This window comes from Peromyscus maniculatus, chromosome 6, assembly GCF_049852395.1.
Source record: "Peromyscus maniculatus bairdii isolate BWxNUB_F1_BW_parent chromosome 6, HU_Pman_BW_mat_3.1, whole genome shotgun sequence".
Taxonomy (NCBI): domain Eukaryota; kingdom Metazoa; phylum Chordata; class Mammalia; order Rodentia; family Cricetidae; genus Peromyscus; species Peromyscus maniculatus.
This window is the reverse complement of record NC_134857.1, coordinates 102629800-102647877: the sequence shown is the minus strand read 5'-3', so window position 1 is coordinate 102647877 and position 18078 is coordinate 102629800. Positions and strand designations below refer to the sequence as shown.

General features: G+C 39.1%; 1 protein-coding gene across 4 annotated transcripts in view; it reads left to right on the top strand.

Annotated features, from left to right (window-relative positions):
* The window catches only part of Usp53 (ubiquitin specific peptidase 53), a 62208-nt gene that overhangs the window by 22962 nt on the left and 21168 nt on the right, over nt 1-18078 (top strand). For 2 of the 4 annotated variants that reach the window (XM_042279826.2, XM_006991875.4), the window contains exons 4-12: nt 447-581; nt 3819-3932; nt 4013-4095; nt 6694-6799; nt 8107-8253; nt 8990-9139; nt 15572-15734; nt 16176-16328; nt 17174-17317. In XM_042279826.2, the coding sequence (XP_042135760.1) occupies nt 447-581; nt 3819-3932; nt 4013-4095; nt 6694-6799; nt 8107-8253; nt 8990-9139; nt 15572-15734; nt 16176-16328; nt 17174-17317 (1195 nt within the window). The remainder of the gene's footprint in view (nt 1-446; nt 582-3818; nt 3933-4012; nt 4096-6693; nt 6800-8106; nt 8254-8989; nt 9140-15571; nt 15735-16175; nt 16329-17173; nt 17318-18078) is intronic. The other 2 variants (XM_076574910.1, XM_076574911.1) reach the window with 1 other exon arrangement.

The window sequence follows — 18078 nt, the reverse complement described above, 5'->3', positions numbered from 1 at the left end:
CCCCAGCTGGGAGGTGGAGGTGGAGAGGGTGACTCTGGGTGTCGCACATTTTCCTCAGTCACTTTCCATGTTGTTTTGAGGCGGGGCCTCTAGTTGAACATGGAGCTCTGTTTTGGGGAGTCAGACTAGCCAGCTTGCTCCAGGGACAACTGATCTCTGCCTTCTGCATACCGGGATGGCTTGCAGGCCCTCTGTGCCCACCCAGCTTTTTGTGTGGTTTCTGGGGGTTCAGACTTTCAGATTCCAGTCCCCCAAGCTGGTGCTTTGCCTTCTCAGCCATCTCCTTAGTTCCTGAATAAATTAACTTTGTATGGAATTTCCGGACCAGCTGTTCTGTATTCATTTCTGGGGATGGTTATACTGTTTTGAATGTCTCTCTGTTGTGAAATTATTAGTGTTTGTAAAGTTGTTGGCATTACACCTACTAATGTACTTTTGATTTCTAGACAATATTTGCACAGTTTCAACACAGTCGCGAAAAAGCCCTTCCCTCAGATAACATAAGGCATGCTCTTGCAGAAAGCTTCAAAGATGAGCAGAGATTTCAGCTTGGCCTCATGGATGATGCTGCCGAGTGCTTTGTAAGTATCGCTGACAAACATTAGGAGGTTAGAGAAATAGTTTTAATTCCTGATATGATGCAAATTTGAAGACAAATAAAAACTTATACCGTGAAAAATGTCAGAACGGGTTAGTGCCTCTATATATGTTGTTCATCCTTCACAATTGAATTTAAATCATTCTGTGTTTTATGTTGTATATTGAGTTTTGACTATTTACTGATTTTTACTGCATGTTAGTTTATAAAAATATACATATAATTCTTTTATATTACATATAACTTATATATCAACCACCCGACTTTGTGTCCTGTTTTGTTTCTAATCTTTCAAGACCAATTTGTGCTGCCCAGTTATTTTGGGGTGTGTAGTTCCACTGGAGGGTGGTTGACTTACAAAGTTACAACACTCTCGAAGGAAACTGTCTTTCCCTCTCCCAGTAGCTGACAGTTGTCAAGAGCTCCATGGCTAAGGGTGGAATGCTGTGCATATCTCCCCTCTCCATTGCTGAGATTTGATCTGGCTTCAGTTTGCTCAGGTTTTGTGTATTCTATCAAAATCTCTGAGTGCAGATGTGCAACTGCTCTGCTGTGTCCAAAAGACAGTGTTTCCTTGTAGCGGTGGCTCTTACAGCCTTGACACCTTCCTTATCAATGATCCATGTGCCTTAGGACTGAGCTTTTTGTAGTCTCTTACTCTCTGTACTTTGGCCAGTTGTGTATTTCTGTCACTACTGTAGAATAAATAGTATTAAGTTCTCCCCTATAGCCTGTGACCTCTCTAGCCATTGGTTCTCAGCCTGATAGTGGTGCCAGGTATGGTTTTATCTTGTGAGCAGGTCTTAAATCCAATCAAAAAGCGGTTGGCTGCTCCCTTAATTCTTAGCACTGTTGCACCAGTGGACATGTCTTGCTAGGCCAGTCATCAGTGTAACTTACAGGACTTCCAGCTGGCTCTAAGGGTGCTGACTCTTCTCCTCAGTTCGCGTGCATAGCACCTGCCAGCACTGAAAGCTAGCTTACCGTAGGTAGGGATGAAGCTTTCAGGTTCGTACCATTTTGGTTTTGTCATATTTTATGACTCACATATATGATGTGAGAAAAATGTAATGTTTGTCTTTTTGCCTCTGGATGATTATCTCACTCAGAATGAGTATTTCTAGTTCATTCATTTACCTCCTACTTTCATTTTTCTAAATAGCTCAATAATATTGCATTGTTAAATGATCACATTTTCAATATCCTTCATCAGTTGATGTACATCTAGGCTGTTTCCATTTTCTGCCTATCATGAGTAGAGCAGCAGTGAACATGGTTGGGCAGGTATCCCGAGAGTAGGATATGAAGACCTTTGGGTATATATACCCATAAGTGGTATTGTTGGATTGTAGTTCTATTTTTGGCATTGAGGAATCCTCACACTGATTTGCATTGAGTGTATCAGTTTGCACTTCCAACAATGAATAGGTGTTCCTCTTTTACCACATCCAGGGCAGCATTTATCTATTTATTTATTTTTGCCTTTCTGACTAGGGAGAGGTGAAATCACAAAGTCATTTTTAATTTGTATTTCCCTGGTAGCTTAGGAACATTGAACATTTTAAAAAAGTGTTTCTTAGCCATTTGTTTTTTGTCTTTTGAGAACTGTTTAGTTCTGTGCCCATTTTTAAGTTGGGTTGTTTGCTTTCTTGATTTGAGTTCTTTACATATTCTAGATACTAACTCTTTGTCACATATATCGCTAGCAAAGATTTTTCCCCCATTCTGTAGGCTGCCTCTTTATTCAAGTGAAGGTGCCCTTTGCTGTACAGAAACATTTTAGTTTCAGGAGGTCTATTTGCTAATTGTTCGTCTTAATGCCTGTGATATTGATGATCTGTTTATAGTCTTTTACTGTGCTGATGAGTTCAAGTGTATTTCCTACCTAGCAGCAGACCTTTGGTACAGTTAGAGGATGCTCCCTGTCTTCAGGAGTCTAGGGAAAGTGCTCAGGGCTTTTCTTCAGTTAGTGGGTGCTGGTGGGATTGGTGGTAGTTGTCTGGGACCCCTTTGTGAAGAGGAAGGCAAAGAGTGGAGGGCTGGCAGGCAAGTGCTGGATAGATGGTCCTCCGGCAAGCTTCAGGGGTGGGTGGCATTGCTGGTTTGAATCTAGTACCCTTCCCTGGAGAGACGGTGGTCCTCAGGTAGTAGGGGTGAGTGGGGTTGGCTGCAGGAGCCTGGTGTATGCCTAGAGAAGGGACCATGTGTCTACAGTGGAGGTGGGTAAAGCTGGCCCAAGTAGGTGGAGTTGAGTTTAGTGGCAAATCGAGTCTGTCTGACTAGGCATGGGTCAGGAGATCTCAGAGTGGGTAGGTAAGACTAGTACACGTTGGGGCTCCCTCCCTGAAAAGGAGAGTGCAGCAAGGGGTGCAGCAAGTAAAAAAGATTTATTCTTTAAAAATTTGCCATATACTGATCCGTGATATAAATTTGAAATTTCATAGATTTGTTGCAAGGGACATTGCAACAATTGCTTGAATTATGGTATAAGTAAAGCCATTGGTTCACTTAAGTTATATAGACTAGTTGGTCCACGCAGGAATATAAAAAGGTAATCAGGTTAGGAGCATAGCCGAGTTGGTTTGCCTGACAAGCTTGAGGACCTGAGTTTGATTCTCAGTTCTATGTAAAATTGCTTACCAGGCTTACACACGCTTGCAGTCCCAGAGCTAAGGAGGCAGACAGGAGAATCCCTGGGCTCATTGGCTAGCACCTTAGCTTCATGGGTAAGCCCCAGGCCAGTGAGAAACATTGGCTCAAAGGATGGTGTGGGTGTTCCTAAGGATGACACTTGAAGTTATCTTCTGGCCTGTACACACATGTGTGGACACACACACACACACACACACACACACGCACACACACACACACGGATGTGCACTCGAATATATACACTTTTTTTAAGTTAATCTGATTTTACTTACTATGAGAATGCTCAGAATGTAGCGAATGTTTCTGATACTGAATTCTATATATTAACCACTGTGATTGGGATTTAAAATAAGGTTTTAAGTGTTTTTTTTTTTAATTTTTTTAAACTAGTACTATAGGAGATAAATACTTAACATTTGAAGTGATTATAGAGGAAAATTGAAAGCTAGCATTGATGACATTCCTGCATTTACACATGGAAAATGTTCAGTTAAAAGTAGTTACATATTAAAGTGGTTGCTGCAAGATCAGCAACTTAATTGTTTGTGTTTTTTAATTTTTTAATTAGGAAAACATATTGGAGAGGATTCATTTTCACCTGGTACCAAGCAGGGATACAGACATGTGCACCTCTAAGTCTTGTGTCACTCACCAGAAGTTTGCCATGACCCTGTATGAACAGGTGAGATGTCTTCCTTTTCCGAGTAGACACTAGACTTCTGTCTCGGGACTGATGAAGTAAGCGTGTGTTTTTGTCTGTAGTGTGTGTGCCGCAGCTGTGGAGCGTCCTCAGATCCTCTGCCCTTTACAGAGTTCGTGCGGTACATCTCTACAACAGCCCTGTGGTAAGACCTCCCAGAGCATGTTTAACAGAGTCTAAGAGCACATTTAAATGGAGTGACGTTTATTCCATAAAATTAGAACACTGTGGGTTTCCCCTTCTGATGCTACCAAATGTGCTTTCCCAAGAGAGCCTAAGAGCTGGCTTTCTCAGCTGGAGGCCTAGAGTTTAGCTCAATCTAGGTTACCTGAAGTGCTTGGCTAAAGTTTTAAATTTCAGTTTGGAGTATTTGCACATATATAATATAGTGTCTTGGGGGTGGAGCTCAAGTCTAAAGATGAAATTCATTGACTCTTAGATGGTCTTATTTTTTTTTTTTTTTTTTTTTTTTTAAGTTTTTCGAGACAGGGTTTCTCTGTGTAGCTTTGCGCCTTTCCTGGAACTCACTTGGTAGCCCAGGCTGGCCTCGAACTCACAGAGATCCACCTATCTCTGCCTCCCGAGTGCTGGGATTAAAGGCGTGCGCCACCACCGCCCGGCCCTTAGATGGTCTTATAATAAAAAAAACCCAGAGCCAGGTATTGGGATGAAAGCTGAGAGATCAGAGAAGCAGAGCAGCCACAGCCAACCTCACCTCAACAACTCCTCAGCTGATCCTGTTTCCTCAGACTGAAAGCCTCTCAGTCCTCATCTGAAAGGAGCTCAGTTAAACTGCTTTAGTTCCTATTTCCTCATGCCTTATATACCTTTCTCTGCCCAGACATCACTTCCCAGGATTAAAGGCGTGTGTGCTTCCCAGTACTGGGATTAAAGGCGTGTGCCACCACTGCCTGGCTCTGTTTCCAGTGTGGCCTTGAACTCACAAAGATCCAAAAGGATCTCTGCCTCCGAGTGATAGGATTAAGGGTGTGTGCCATCACTGCCTGACCTCTATGTCTAATCTAGTGGCTAGCTCTGTCCTCCAATCCCGAGGCCAGTTTATTAGGGTACATAATATATCACTACAATTCATTTGTTTAATATGTACCTTATATATATAATCTGATGGTAATTTTATATAGTATTTATAGAGAGCCTGCATCTTAAGCATGACCCATTATGTAAACTTAGGTTTAGAATTTACCATTTATGACATGATTTCAGCACTCAAAAAATTTCAGATTTTGAAGCATTTCACACTAAGTGCATCGTTTAATAAAATGTACAGAATTTGCATCTTTTATATTTATAGAAGGTTTTTGGAACTGTGAAAATGAGCTTGAAATGAGACACTCATTGGTAAATGAGCTGCACACGATATCTTCATCTTTATGAAGATGTGTATTGGCCATGTTTCCCACCACCTTCATTGTCTCCTTTATGGTGGTTAAAGCTAGGGTAAAGTAAAAAGAAAAGAAAACATGCCCATAATCCTTATGTAGGTCCTTGAATTTGAGACCTCAACCGTCACCTTATAATTATGCCATACTTACTGCCTGCCTGTCTGCCAGCACCTTTTCCCTCCTTCTCTATAAAACAGCTAGATAAGATGTTCTTCTCTATAAAACAGCTAGACTTTATGTAACATCAGTCAATCAGAGTTACTTGGAAGTCCTTTATCAATGTAAGGACCTTAATTTGGTAACTCTGTCTGGTAGTAAGATGTATTAAGATTGAAACCCACATCTATCTGACTGCAAAATGGTTACTCTGATACGGTCAGGTCTGTAAAACCTCCGTGTGCAGTTGGAATGCTTATCAGACTGAGTGCGGTCTAGTATACTTGTACAGTGTGTTAGGGGAGGACTTTTGGTTACTGAAGACTGTGGAACTCTGAAGCATATACAAGGTAGTTAGTTATTTTACCATCGAGTAGAATTAGAACATCTAGGATGGAAAGTAGTGATGGTATTTGACCTTTAACAGTTCCTTTTGAAAATGCTTGAAGGTATCACATGTTTTAAGGTGTCACATGCCTTGATATTCTCAAAGGTGAGGGGTAGTTACCCAGTAATGCAGGAAAATGCCTGTCCCAGCTCTAACAAAGCATTAGTATTCAGGGTAGAAGCGAAAGGCACAAGTGTAGCACTTCAGACTTAGCGGATGGAGCCAGCATCTCCTAGCTGAAATGGTTAGCTTTGCCTCTGGGAACTTTGGGCCAAAGAAAGAAACTTTTCTTCAATTTTGTGCTTGTTAGGGTGGAGTTTAAATTCAAATTCCTATTTATTAATTAGAATAAACAAAATATTTGTATTAGAACTATTTCTACATAAAAGCTTTTATCCTCATCTAGGAAGTCCTAAACAAAAGCATGGCTGGACGTGTTGACACTTACCTGTAATCCAAGTGTTTGGGAGGCTTGGCGGGGAGAGTGTCAGTCAGTGAGGCCAGCCTGGCCTAGAGAGGATGCCATCCTGAGAAGTAAATGAATAAGTAATTAAAGAGATAGTCCCATAGGATCCTATATTTTTGTCTTAACATTTCATATACCTTCCAAATTTAGTAATTTTTTTCACTGTCTGGTTAAGTTTTTAGACAGAAAAGTAATGCATACCTATCAGTATATATTAATACCTATTTTTTCACATATAATTCATATATCTGTTTAAAGTTCATAGGGCAGGCTAGATTACGACTCCTATTTTCTATTTTTCTTTTCTTTCTTTTTTTTTTCTTTTTGTAGCAATGAAGTTGAAAGAATGATGGAAAGGCATGAACGCTGTAAACCAGAGATGTTTGCGGAATTGCTGCAAGCAGCAAATACAGCCGACGACTATCGGAAGTGCCCCGTAAGTGTAGCTGGAGAATATTGGTGGACTTCTACGTTTGTCAACTTGAAAATAGGCATCCAGAAATTACTGTGTAAATACTAATCGTACATGGGTAAAACTTTTATTTAATGATACTGGACATAGCTGTACATCACATGAGCTGTTTATCTTAGTGCTGTTCCTTTAAAATCTCTTTAACTGTGTCCACGTCTGTAGTCCCAGCTTCTTGGGAGATTGAGGCAAGATCACTTGTGGTCACAGGTTTGGGACCATCCTGGGCAATTTAGGAGAACCACCATAAAGACAAAGCAAAGACTTCTTATCTTTGTTAATTCTTTAACAATTATTTTAGATATGTTTTGTCTGCATGTATGTGTATTACCACATATGCACCTGGTGCCCACTGAGGTCCAAAGAGAGCAGTGGATCCTTGGGGACTGGAGTTACAGATGGTTGTGAACCACCGTATGGGTGTGGAGAGTTGAACCCAGGTCCTCTGTAAGAACAACAAGTGCTTCTTAATGACTGATCTAACTCTCCAGCACCCCCACCCCCAATGTTCATTTGTTTGTTTTGAGACAGAGTCTTGTCCCTGGCTGGCTTGGACCTCCCTAAGTAGACCAGGCTGCCTCAAACTCACAGAGATCTGCCTACCTCTCTTTGTTAAAAATTTAAAATAGTATGTGTTGATTTCTTTGAAATCAGCAAACTTCTTTCAAAGTTTTGAAATTTATCACCTGACTACAGAGGAGTCACTTTTGCTGTTGTTACTTTGAGTAAATGTGACAAATGATTTTTTTTCTTGCATAATATTGTTAATGACTTCAGTGTTTTTAGACAGAGCATAATACCATCGTGGGGCCTGGCTCAGCCTCCCAAACACCACATCTAGCTGCTAACAACCTTGAGGGTTTTCTTCCTGCTTTTTGTTGTTAGGATGAATATTTGTTTTAACACATCTAAAAATACAAAATGGGCGCCGGGCGGTGGTGGCGCACGCCTTTAATCCCAGCACTCGGGAGGCAGAGGCAGGCGGATCTCTGTGAGTTCGAGGCCAGCCTGGGCTACCAAGTGAGTTCCAGGAAAGGCGCAAAGCTACACAGAGAAACCCTGTCTCGAAAAACCAAAAAAAAAAAAAAAAAATACAAAATGGGTTAAAATTAAGGTCCTGCTTAATCAGTAAAGACAAATAGCTGGTTACAGGTCAATTTCTAGCAAACTGAAAAAACAAATTTCAGATCCACTTTGATTTTCATTATATAATATAAGCTAAATCTAGTAATTGGTAATTTAAAAACTTGCCCTTTGTATTTGTTTTTCTCTAGAGTAACTGTGGCCAAAAAATAAAAATTCGCCGTGTTTTAATGAACTGTCCAGAGATTGTTACAATTGGATTAGTCTGGGATTCTGAGCACTCTGACTTAACAGAAGATGTTGTTCGAAGTCTTGCCACACATCTCTACCTTCCTGGGGTATCACAACTCTTTTCATTCCTTTCCCTGTTTCTTTTAAATTCCTTTCAAATGTTTCATATATCATGATGTACTTAGTTTTCTTCATAGAACCTAAATCTTTTAAAGGAAATAATGATATCCATGTGTTCTGATGAAGATAATTTTAGTCAGACTAAATGTAATACCTTTTTCCATAGACTAGAAATAACTTTCAATTACGGACTAAACCATCTCATGCTTTCTCCCTGGAATGTCACTGGACATGGATGTGATAAACACTAATCTAGGAAGGGCTTAAGGTTTAAAACTAATCTATGTATTGATCTCCCTGATATGTGCTTGCTTTTTAAAATTGATTGCTACTTTCTAAATTTACTTTGAGTTTGTTATGGCTTCAATTAAAATTTTAAATAATTAAACTTTAGGTAATACTTTAATGTTTCTTCAAATGTGTTATCTAATCATGAATGTGTAATTCATCTCACATCTGGGTATAGGTAAAGTGTCATTTGTGTTTTGATAGAGAAACTGTTACTGCACTAATGCATGGGGAATTTAACTTGTGGGACTTTAAGGTTCTGTGAACTAACTAAAAATACTCTGTTCACAGTTCAGTATCAGTGCTGCCTTCAGTAATAATGCTGGATTTAGGCCAATCTGTATGTGAAATGTTTTCCTAGTAATTCAAATATGTGATTCATTATTTCTCTGTTTAAAGAGATAATAGTAAATATACATTAATATTTTTAAATAGCTTTTTTATAGGGTTACAGATGAAAATGCCACAGACAGTGAACTTCACCTTGTTGGTATGATCTGTTACACCAGCAGACACTATTGTGCCTTTGCTTTTCATACCAAGAGCTCCAAGTGGGTGTTTTTTGACGATGCACATGTGAAGGAGGTAAGACCTTCGCTAACTGCGATAATCATTGTAACTTTTTATACTGTAGAAATACATAATGACAATTATAAGATATTAGTATAATTATTAGAATAATGAATGTAAAGATAAGCTACTGTTACAATTTTTTAAATTTTAACTTATTTTGCATCTTAAGTTTTAATCTAGTCCATTTCTGGAATAATATGTTTTGGGGTAGAAACAGATTGAGGCACTGTTTTTAAAATTTGGTGTATATGATAAGGAGTTATATATATGTTGTGTCTTTTGATAAGTTATTTGCTTTTTTGAGACAATATCTTACACTGCAACCCAATCAAACCTAGAATTTACTATGTAGCCCAATCTAGCCTTAAACTCACAGCAATCTCCTGTCTCAGCCTAAGTGTTGGAATTATAGGTGTAACACATCACATCTGGCGTTATAGAAATTACTTTGTTTATTGTTATGTGTATATGCATGTGTGTATGCTGCAGTATGCATGTGTGTGTGTGTACCTGCATGTATGCTTGTGTGTGCACATGCCACAGGGGAGGGAGGTCAGGTCAGTTGACATGAACTAGTGCCCTCCTCCTACCATGAGGGTTCCTTGATGGAAACTCAGGTTGTCAGTTTGGCACAGGAGTTTTTACCCACTGGTCTGTCTGCTGACTCAGTGCTAGCTTTTCTATAAACACTCAGCTGGACTCTAGAATTCTTCACTAATTAGTAGAGGGCCAGGTATCTGAAAATTTTAAAATGTTCTACAAGAGATTTAGACCTGACAGAGTTGAAGACTTGTAGCTGAAAGTTTTCCTGTGTCCTGCCTGGCCTGCGGTCAGGACAAATCTCTCTCACCCATTGGTCCCGTGGCCACTCGGACCCAAATAAACACACACAGGGTAATATTGTTTTTAAACTATGGCCATGGCAGGCTTCTTGTTATCTAGTTCTTATATGTTAAATTAACCCATTTCTATAAATCTATACTTTGCCATGTGACTTGTGGCTTACTGGTACTTTACATCTTGTTTCTCATGGTGGCAGCTGGCAGCTGTCTCCTCAGCTCTCTTTTCTTCTCCCCTACCTCTCTAGTTAGAATGTCCCATCTAACCTTATTCTGCCTTACCATTGACCAAACAGCTTTATTTATCAACCAATCAGAGCAACACATTTTCACAGCATACAGAAAGACATTCCCCCATCACTTCCCCTCTTCTTTCTAAACAAAAGGAAGGTTTTAACTTTAACCTCGTAAAATTACATATATCAAGCAAGAATTACAGTTATATCTAATCTATTTGTATTTGACAAAATTAAAGAAGATATCCTATCTATTCTATATTTGTGAGTCTAAGGTTTCATATCTACATTATCTCTTATCATAACCAAGGAAAACCATAATTATAACTATCTAGTCTTCAACTACATCAAAGACCTCAAAAGGATACAATATTATCTACGTAAACAGGAAGAACATTGTAAGCAACTTCCAAAAATCTAGAATAACAGAGATAGCTAGCTACCTGGACAGTTACCCAGAGTTCTTCTGCAATGTTGGGGCATCCATTCTTTGACCTAGAGGCCTAGTCTCTCAGTCATTTCTCTCTGTGTCCTGTAGAATGTCTGGGAGTTTCTTCTGTGAAGCAGGAACCTAAAGGACCATCTCGCCTTGCAAATTTCAGTGGTCATCTTCCTATGGACACTGCATGTCCAGTTGATACAACATTTTGTCAAGCAGTCCAGGCAAGAACAGCTTCTAGCCCAAATGGCTACTTTTGCCAAGGAGATAAACTCTACATGGAGTGTCTTTAATGCCCATCTTTCTGAAGTAAATCTGTGCCGCCAGGAGCAGATGTGTATCACTGTCCAGAAAGTCTAAGTTTTTAAAACATTTTCAATGCCATATTCTGTAGGTCTTTGAAGTGTTTGAAGATTATCTACCTAATTGAAATATATCTATCTATATCCAGAAAACTTAATTAACACGACTATAAGTTTGACTATCATAGAAGACTAATTATTAATCTGTATTTCTTAATTATCCACTACAATTCAAATGAGCTGCACAAACATAATACCTTAAACAAGAGTAGAAATATACATACAGTATAACAAAATTAACTTTAAATTTGGATCAATAAACTAAAATCTGTACCAATGTAAAACATTTAAAACAAGTTGCTTTTTAAGAGTAGTTCAACAATCCATCCTTTTATCCTATCATATCCTCCTTTTTTCTTTAGAAAGATAATGGCTATGACCAATAACAGTTTGTAACCAACAACCTAAACAAAGACAAACATCCATAATCCATTTTTTGGGAATGTAGGCCTAGTGTTCTAGGCTACTTCCTACTAATAGAGGCCGGTGGTAGTCTTACAGGGATCCTGAGAAAATTCGAGATAATGGTCAAGTCCTGGGAAGACCAGCTATAACCTTTGTTGATAGGTACCATCTGTTAAGGTTCGGGAGGTCTGGTTTGATCAAATCTGATCCATCTTAACCTGGAACAAATCCATAGCCTCTTGCTTCCTGTGGAAACAAAAGCAGAGCCTCCTTTCCAAAGCAACATATCCTTAGATCCAAATTTTGAAGTCAAGATAACTTTAAAATATACATATTGGTTTAACTTAGTAGCTTTTACAATCAAATGTCTCTCTGCAGTTAAAAAACCCCAAAGACAACATAATCTAGACTCTCTGTGTGATTTCCATCTTTACATGGCTTATTTTTTATATTACCTTTATTGTCTCTTTAAAGCCTTTATTATTTAAAACTATTTCTTTATATAACTGTCTATATTCATTTACTTCTCTCTGACAAGCCTAGGTACATTTTTACACACACTGTAAACTGTTTAGGGTTTATCCTATCTGAATCTGTCTTATTGTGAATCTGTTGCTTTAAACTTCAGTGGCTAGTACTGAAACAGAGACCTTGGCTGCTGACTCCACCCACTTCAGCTTCCCAATATGGTGGTGGTATATTTACCCAGCTCTGAGAGCCATGAGCACCACCAGCTCTTGGAAGCAGTGGGTCTATGGCTCCATCAAAGCAGCATGTAGCCCAGAAACCTTTTTTTTTTTTTTTGGTCTGTACTAGCAAAAGCTAAATCCACTGTGCAGCATGCTGCATGGCTTGCAAAAACCTCTGGGTAACTCGGTGGGAGTCTACCACACTGTAGCTCCAGCCCTCATGCCGCAAACCCATCACAGCCAGGGGACACATCATTGTCCCTAGACCCGACATGAGTGACATGAACTATGAAGGTGCTCTTAGCTACATTTATAATCTCTTTTTAAGCTCTCTCAAGTTTTAGGTGGAAATTCTTGCCACCACATGTGGGCGCCATTTTGTAGTCAGAAGATTTCCTGTGTCCCAGCCTGCCGGTTGTGGAATAAATCTTTCCCACTTGTGTCCACCAAGTAAACACACAGAGGCGTATATTAATTATAACTACGTGACCATGGCTTAAGCCTTTTGCTAGCTAGCTCTTATATTGTAAATTAGCCCATAACTATTAATCTATGTATTGCCACATGTTCTGTGGCTTTACCTGCTCCTTGGGCAGCTTGCTGGTGTCTCTCTCTGCCTTCTTCCTGTCTCTCCCTTTGAATTTCCTGCCTGCCTCTAAGCTGCCTTGCCATAGACAAAACTTATTAATCTACTTCCATAAAATTGATGGAAAAATTTTGGTATTTGTAAAAATCACTTTTTTTTAATACCTACTGCTCTTTTATACAAAATTATGAAGAAATTCCATCTTGATATTTTGGAGTTCAGACTGACTACCAGAATAACTCAAATTGTCAAAAATTGGAGGAATATCAGGTATTAACCATCTGGGTTTTTTTCTTTTTTTCAGATGGGTTCATGCCAAGTAAGGAGGTAAACAGAAGTCATGGAAAAGCTCAGTTTTCCAGTTATTAGAAACCCTGGGAGTTTTGTTTGTTTGTTTAATTTATAAACATTAAAATGCACTGAAGTATGCATCTTGAGTTTTGAGAAATATGAACGCTTAAAATTGACTAAAACTATACTATATATAATCAACTATAAATGTTTTTGACATTGCTAGGCTTGAACCACCAGAGGCCTCATATGTTTTAAGCAAGTGCTCTGCCTTTAAGCTGTCCTTTCTCTGACTGTATAGAGAACATTTTCATCACCCCAGAAAATTCTGTTATGGCTCTTGCTATCAGTCTTCCCACACCATCTCAGGCCCATGATATGACATCACTGACCGACCTTCCTCTAGATTAGTTTTTCCCTTCCTATAATTTGTATAAGGGGTTCTTAAAGCATTTACTGTTCTGTCTCACTTCTTTCCCTCGGCAAAATATCATTAAAATCTGTTCATATCTGTTCTTCGTTTTTATCATGTTTCATTTAATAGATGTTCGACAGTTTTTCAATTTACCTGTGGTGATTTAAATAATTATGTGGTTGGGCAGTGGTGGCACATGCCTTTAATCCTAGCACTCAGAGGCAGAGGCACATGGATCTCTGTGAGCTCAAGGTAAGCCTGGTCTACAGAGTGAGTTCCAGGACATCCAGGGCTACACAGAGAAACCCTGTCTTGAAAAACCAAATAAAAAAATCATCATCTGCTGTGGGATGGTCTGTATGTCAAATGCTCTGATTGGTCAATAAATAAAACACTGATTGGCCAGTGGCCAGGCAGGAAGTATAGGCGGGACTAACAGAGAGGAGAAAAAAGGGAACAGGAAGACAGAGGGAGACACTGCCAGCTGCTGCCAATGACAAGAAGCATGTGAAGACACCGGTAAGCCACGAGCCACATGGCAAAGTATAGATTTATGGAAATGGATTAATTTAAGATATAAGAACAGTTAGCAAGAAGCCTGCCACGGCCATACAGTTTGTAAGCAATATAAGTCTCTGTGTTTACTTGGTCGAGTCTGAGCGGCTGTGGAACTGGCGGGTGATAGAGATTTGTCCTGACTGTGGTCAAGGCAGGAAAACTCTAGCTATAATCATTATTATGTGAATATTTTTCCATTGCTCTTAGATAACACCCAGAGTAAAATTTTTGGGTTATGTGATAAATGTGTGCTAAATGTTACAAGGAATTGTCAATTGATTTTTATCATGGTGTACTGATTTAGTTCCTACCAGCAGTGTGTGAGCATCCCTCTTCATACCCTCCCCTATAATCCAGATGGGTAGTGTTAGTAATTCTAGCTCTTGAAATGCTATGTATAAAATGTCTCATTATAGTATTTAAATGTTTTCCCTTGTGGTTAATAGTAGTTTGAGCATTCTTTCCATATCCTTATTGGCTGTGTGTGTGTTTGTGTGTGTGTGTGTGTGTGTGTGTGTGTGTGTGTGTGTGTGTGTGTTGTCTATTCACATGTTTTACCAGTTTTTCAATTGAGTATCTTCTTACTGAGTTCTAGGAATTTTTTTTAATCTGTTCACAAGTCCTTTATTATTTATATGTTTAGCTTCAATTTCTTCTAAGATAGAGTCTCATTAAGCAGTACTGAGTGGCCTGGAACTTATGATGTAGACCATGCTGGCTACATCTCTGAGCCATCTCATGCCTTGGCCTCCTGAGTACTAGGATTAAAGGCGTGTGCTACTACACCTGACTCCTTTCAATTTCCTAGTGATACATCTTTCCAAGACAGATACTATTACTTAAGTTGATGAAGACCATTTTACAATTTTTTTCTTCTCTGAGTTTGTTTGGTGAATTTTCTCTTTGGTTTTTGTGAGCTGATATTTACTTTTATGGGCCTTGGGTGGAAATTGCTTTCTCTTTGGGCTATCCAGCCTTCCAGCACCACTTGTTGAGTAAACTCCTTCATATTTCTCTGTTGAATTGCCTTGGATGTTTTGTTAAAAGCCAGTCAACAATGTATAGGAAAAGCTGCTAAAAGTTTAGTGATTAGGCCAGACGTGGTAGCTCACACCTATAATTCCAGCACTTGACAAGCTGAAATAGGGTTGCCATGAGTTCAAGTAGGTATAGGTTGAGATGTGTATATAAATAAATTTAATAATTAAATCTTAGTATGGAAAGTATCATTTTGCCTGTTGATGCTTCTTTACATTTATTTGTTGTGTGTTTGTGTGGGGAGAGGGAACATGCATGCTACAGAATGTGTGTGAGGTCAGAGGACAGTCTGAGGAAGTCAGGTCTCCCTTTCCACCATGTGGGTCCTGGGGAGCAAACCAAGTCATCAGGTTTAGCAGCAAGAGTCTTTTGCCACTGAGCCATCTCACTGGCCCTTGCCTGTCAATAGTTTTGAAAATGAGAATCTGTAAAAATTTTTATTTGGGCTAGTTATTTAAAATTATTCATGGTACTTGGACTGCTAGCACCTGAAAGTCTTTTGAAATGCAAATTCAGTTTCTGCCTGTTTGTGTTGCACACTTCAGGAACTGGTTTGTGTTTATTTAGTGTGGCTTTTCTTTTAAAGGTTGGAACCAGGTGGAAAGATGTGGTCTCCAAGTGCATACGATGCCACTTACAGCCACTCTTGCTGTTTTATGCAAACCCGGATGGCACAGCTGTCTCGACTGAGGATGCACTCAGGCAGGTGGTCCACTGGTCACATTACAAATCGGTTGCAGAAAATATGGGTAATTCCTTTTAAAAAGTATTTTTTGGAATTTTTCTACTATTAAAATAAACTATTAAAATAGTTAATGCTGAATGTAACATGAACGTTGAGAATATTTTAAAGTTGAGTTTCAATCAAGTAAAATTCAGGATAATTCTACTATATTTTGTTGATTTTTCAAAGAAACCTGTTTTGCCAGTAGCCTCAGAAGCCCTTTTAGGAGTCACCCCAGTGTGATGCACCCATAACACAGGAGAGGCTGGTTGGTGGGGAGCGAACTCTGAGATTATAAATGCTTTAGTGACCAGAAGGTCCAGAACAGCAAAACACGCAATCTGAGTAACATCAGCCCCTTAAGGGTTACTTATTTTATCTAGAGTGTTAAAAATGTCTCAAAAGTGATCTAAACATCCTCTAAAGGGAAGGAAAGGAATGATGCATTTTCAACTGTCTTTTTAAGGATGTGGAAAGCCTGTCAGCTACAAACCAGATAATTCAAAGGAAAATGGATTTAGTGGTCAGGCAAAACAAAGAGAAAATCACAAATTTCAAGCTGATAATATTTCATCATTTAATCGGAGCCAAATACAGACAAGTGGAAGGAGAGGAGCAGGTATGTTTTTACATTGCCCAGTGTACATTGTTGGTAAACAGTTGAGCATTCTTATCTTAGTTCCCGACCCTGTAGAATCTGGTGAGAACTGAACAGAAAGGCTAAACTGCCTTGCCTTGCCTTGTCCATGAAGAGAAAATAATAGGTAGATGTGTGTCCTCTTGTGAATGCATTTCTCTGGGAGTTTTAATTTACTGACCAATTCAAGATAGACTGCAGTGGCACAAGGCAGCATGGATTCACACAAGCTTTGTAAACCTGGGCCAGCGTCTAAGTACGTGAGGCTTTACATCTCTTACATGAATTGGAGAGAGTTACGGTGCCTGCCCCAGAGACTGAAATAAATAAAAATACTTGGAACATGGAAAATACTTTCTGCCTCTCCATTCAATAGCAGTTTTCATCTCTTTTCTTTACACATGCTTTAGGGACTATATAAAATGTATTTAAAGAAAATGTGGATCTCCAATGTCAAGAAAAATCATTCTGAACACTTAGTTAAGCATAAAACTGGGTTTATGTACTTTGCTTTTTTAAATGATGTGTATGTACTTGCTTACACGCACTATATACATACACATGCATGTGTATGACACTGTGTGTGCGGAGGTCAGAGGACAACTCTGGGGAATCGTTTCTCTCTCTCCATCATGTGAGTCCCAGGGATTGAGTTCAGGTTGTCAGGCTTGGCAGCACGTGCTCCGCCCCCCTGAACCGTCCCACTGGTCCATGACGTTTTTTAAGTATGTTGTTGTTGTTGTTGTTGTTGTTTAGTTCTGGGTTTACTTTTGCTGAACAACTTGAAAAAATGATGTGTATCATTATAAGAATATTTTCTTTTACAGTTAAGTTAAGCAATGATCAAAGAGAAAAGATAAAAGATATTTCCAGAGAATGTGCTCTGAAAGCCATTGAACAGAAAAATGCACTTTCTTCTCAACGGAAAGATTTAGAAAAGGGGCAAAGGAAAGATACAGGCCGACACAGGGGTAAGTTCTTAGAACATTCACTTTTAAAAGAACCAGCAGAAATCTTACTTTAAAATGGAGTTTTATAGTATATGGTGTATATGTACATATTATATTTTATATATTTACATGTTTCTCAGTATGATTTCTTGAATGCCTCTATACTAAATGTAAAAAATGAAAAAAATTTCCAGTTATTCTTTAAGTGCATAAAAGTTACTGTTACAGTCTTAGTTACTGCCCTATTGCTGTGAAGAGACACCATGGCCAGTGCAACTCTTGTAAAATAAAAGCATTTAATTGGGGGTTTACATATAGTTTTAGAGGGTGAGTCGGTGATTATCATGATAGGAAGCAGACAGGCATGGTGTTGGAGCAGTAGCTGAGATCTTTACATCCTGGTCCATAGGCAGCACAGAGAGAAACTGGCCTGGCATGGGATTGTGAAACCTCAAAGCCCACTCGCAGTGACCCACCTACTCCTCCCAATCCTTCCCAAACAGTTCCAGTAACTGGGGACCAAGCACTCAAACATAGGAGTCTGTGGGGGCCGTTCTTGCTCAAATACCACAAGATACTAGTGTTCATGTTTTAATATTTTTAGTTCTGTTTGCTTTACTTTTATTTACAAATGCAATTCACTCATATCATACAATAAACTAGGAAGGAACGTTATATGGGAAGTAGCTCATTGATAGAAGACCTGTCTACTAGTGTGTTCAAGGCTTTGTAATTGATCCTCAGGATTGAAAACAAAAGGAAAGTTAGAAAGGGCTTCTCAC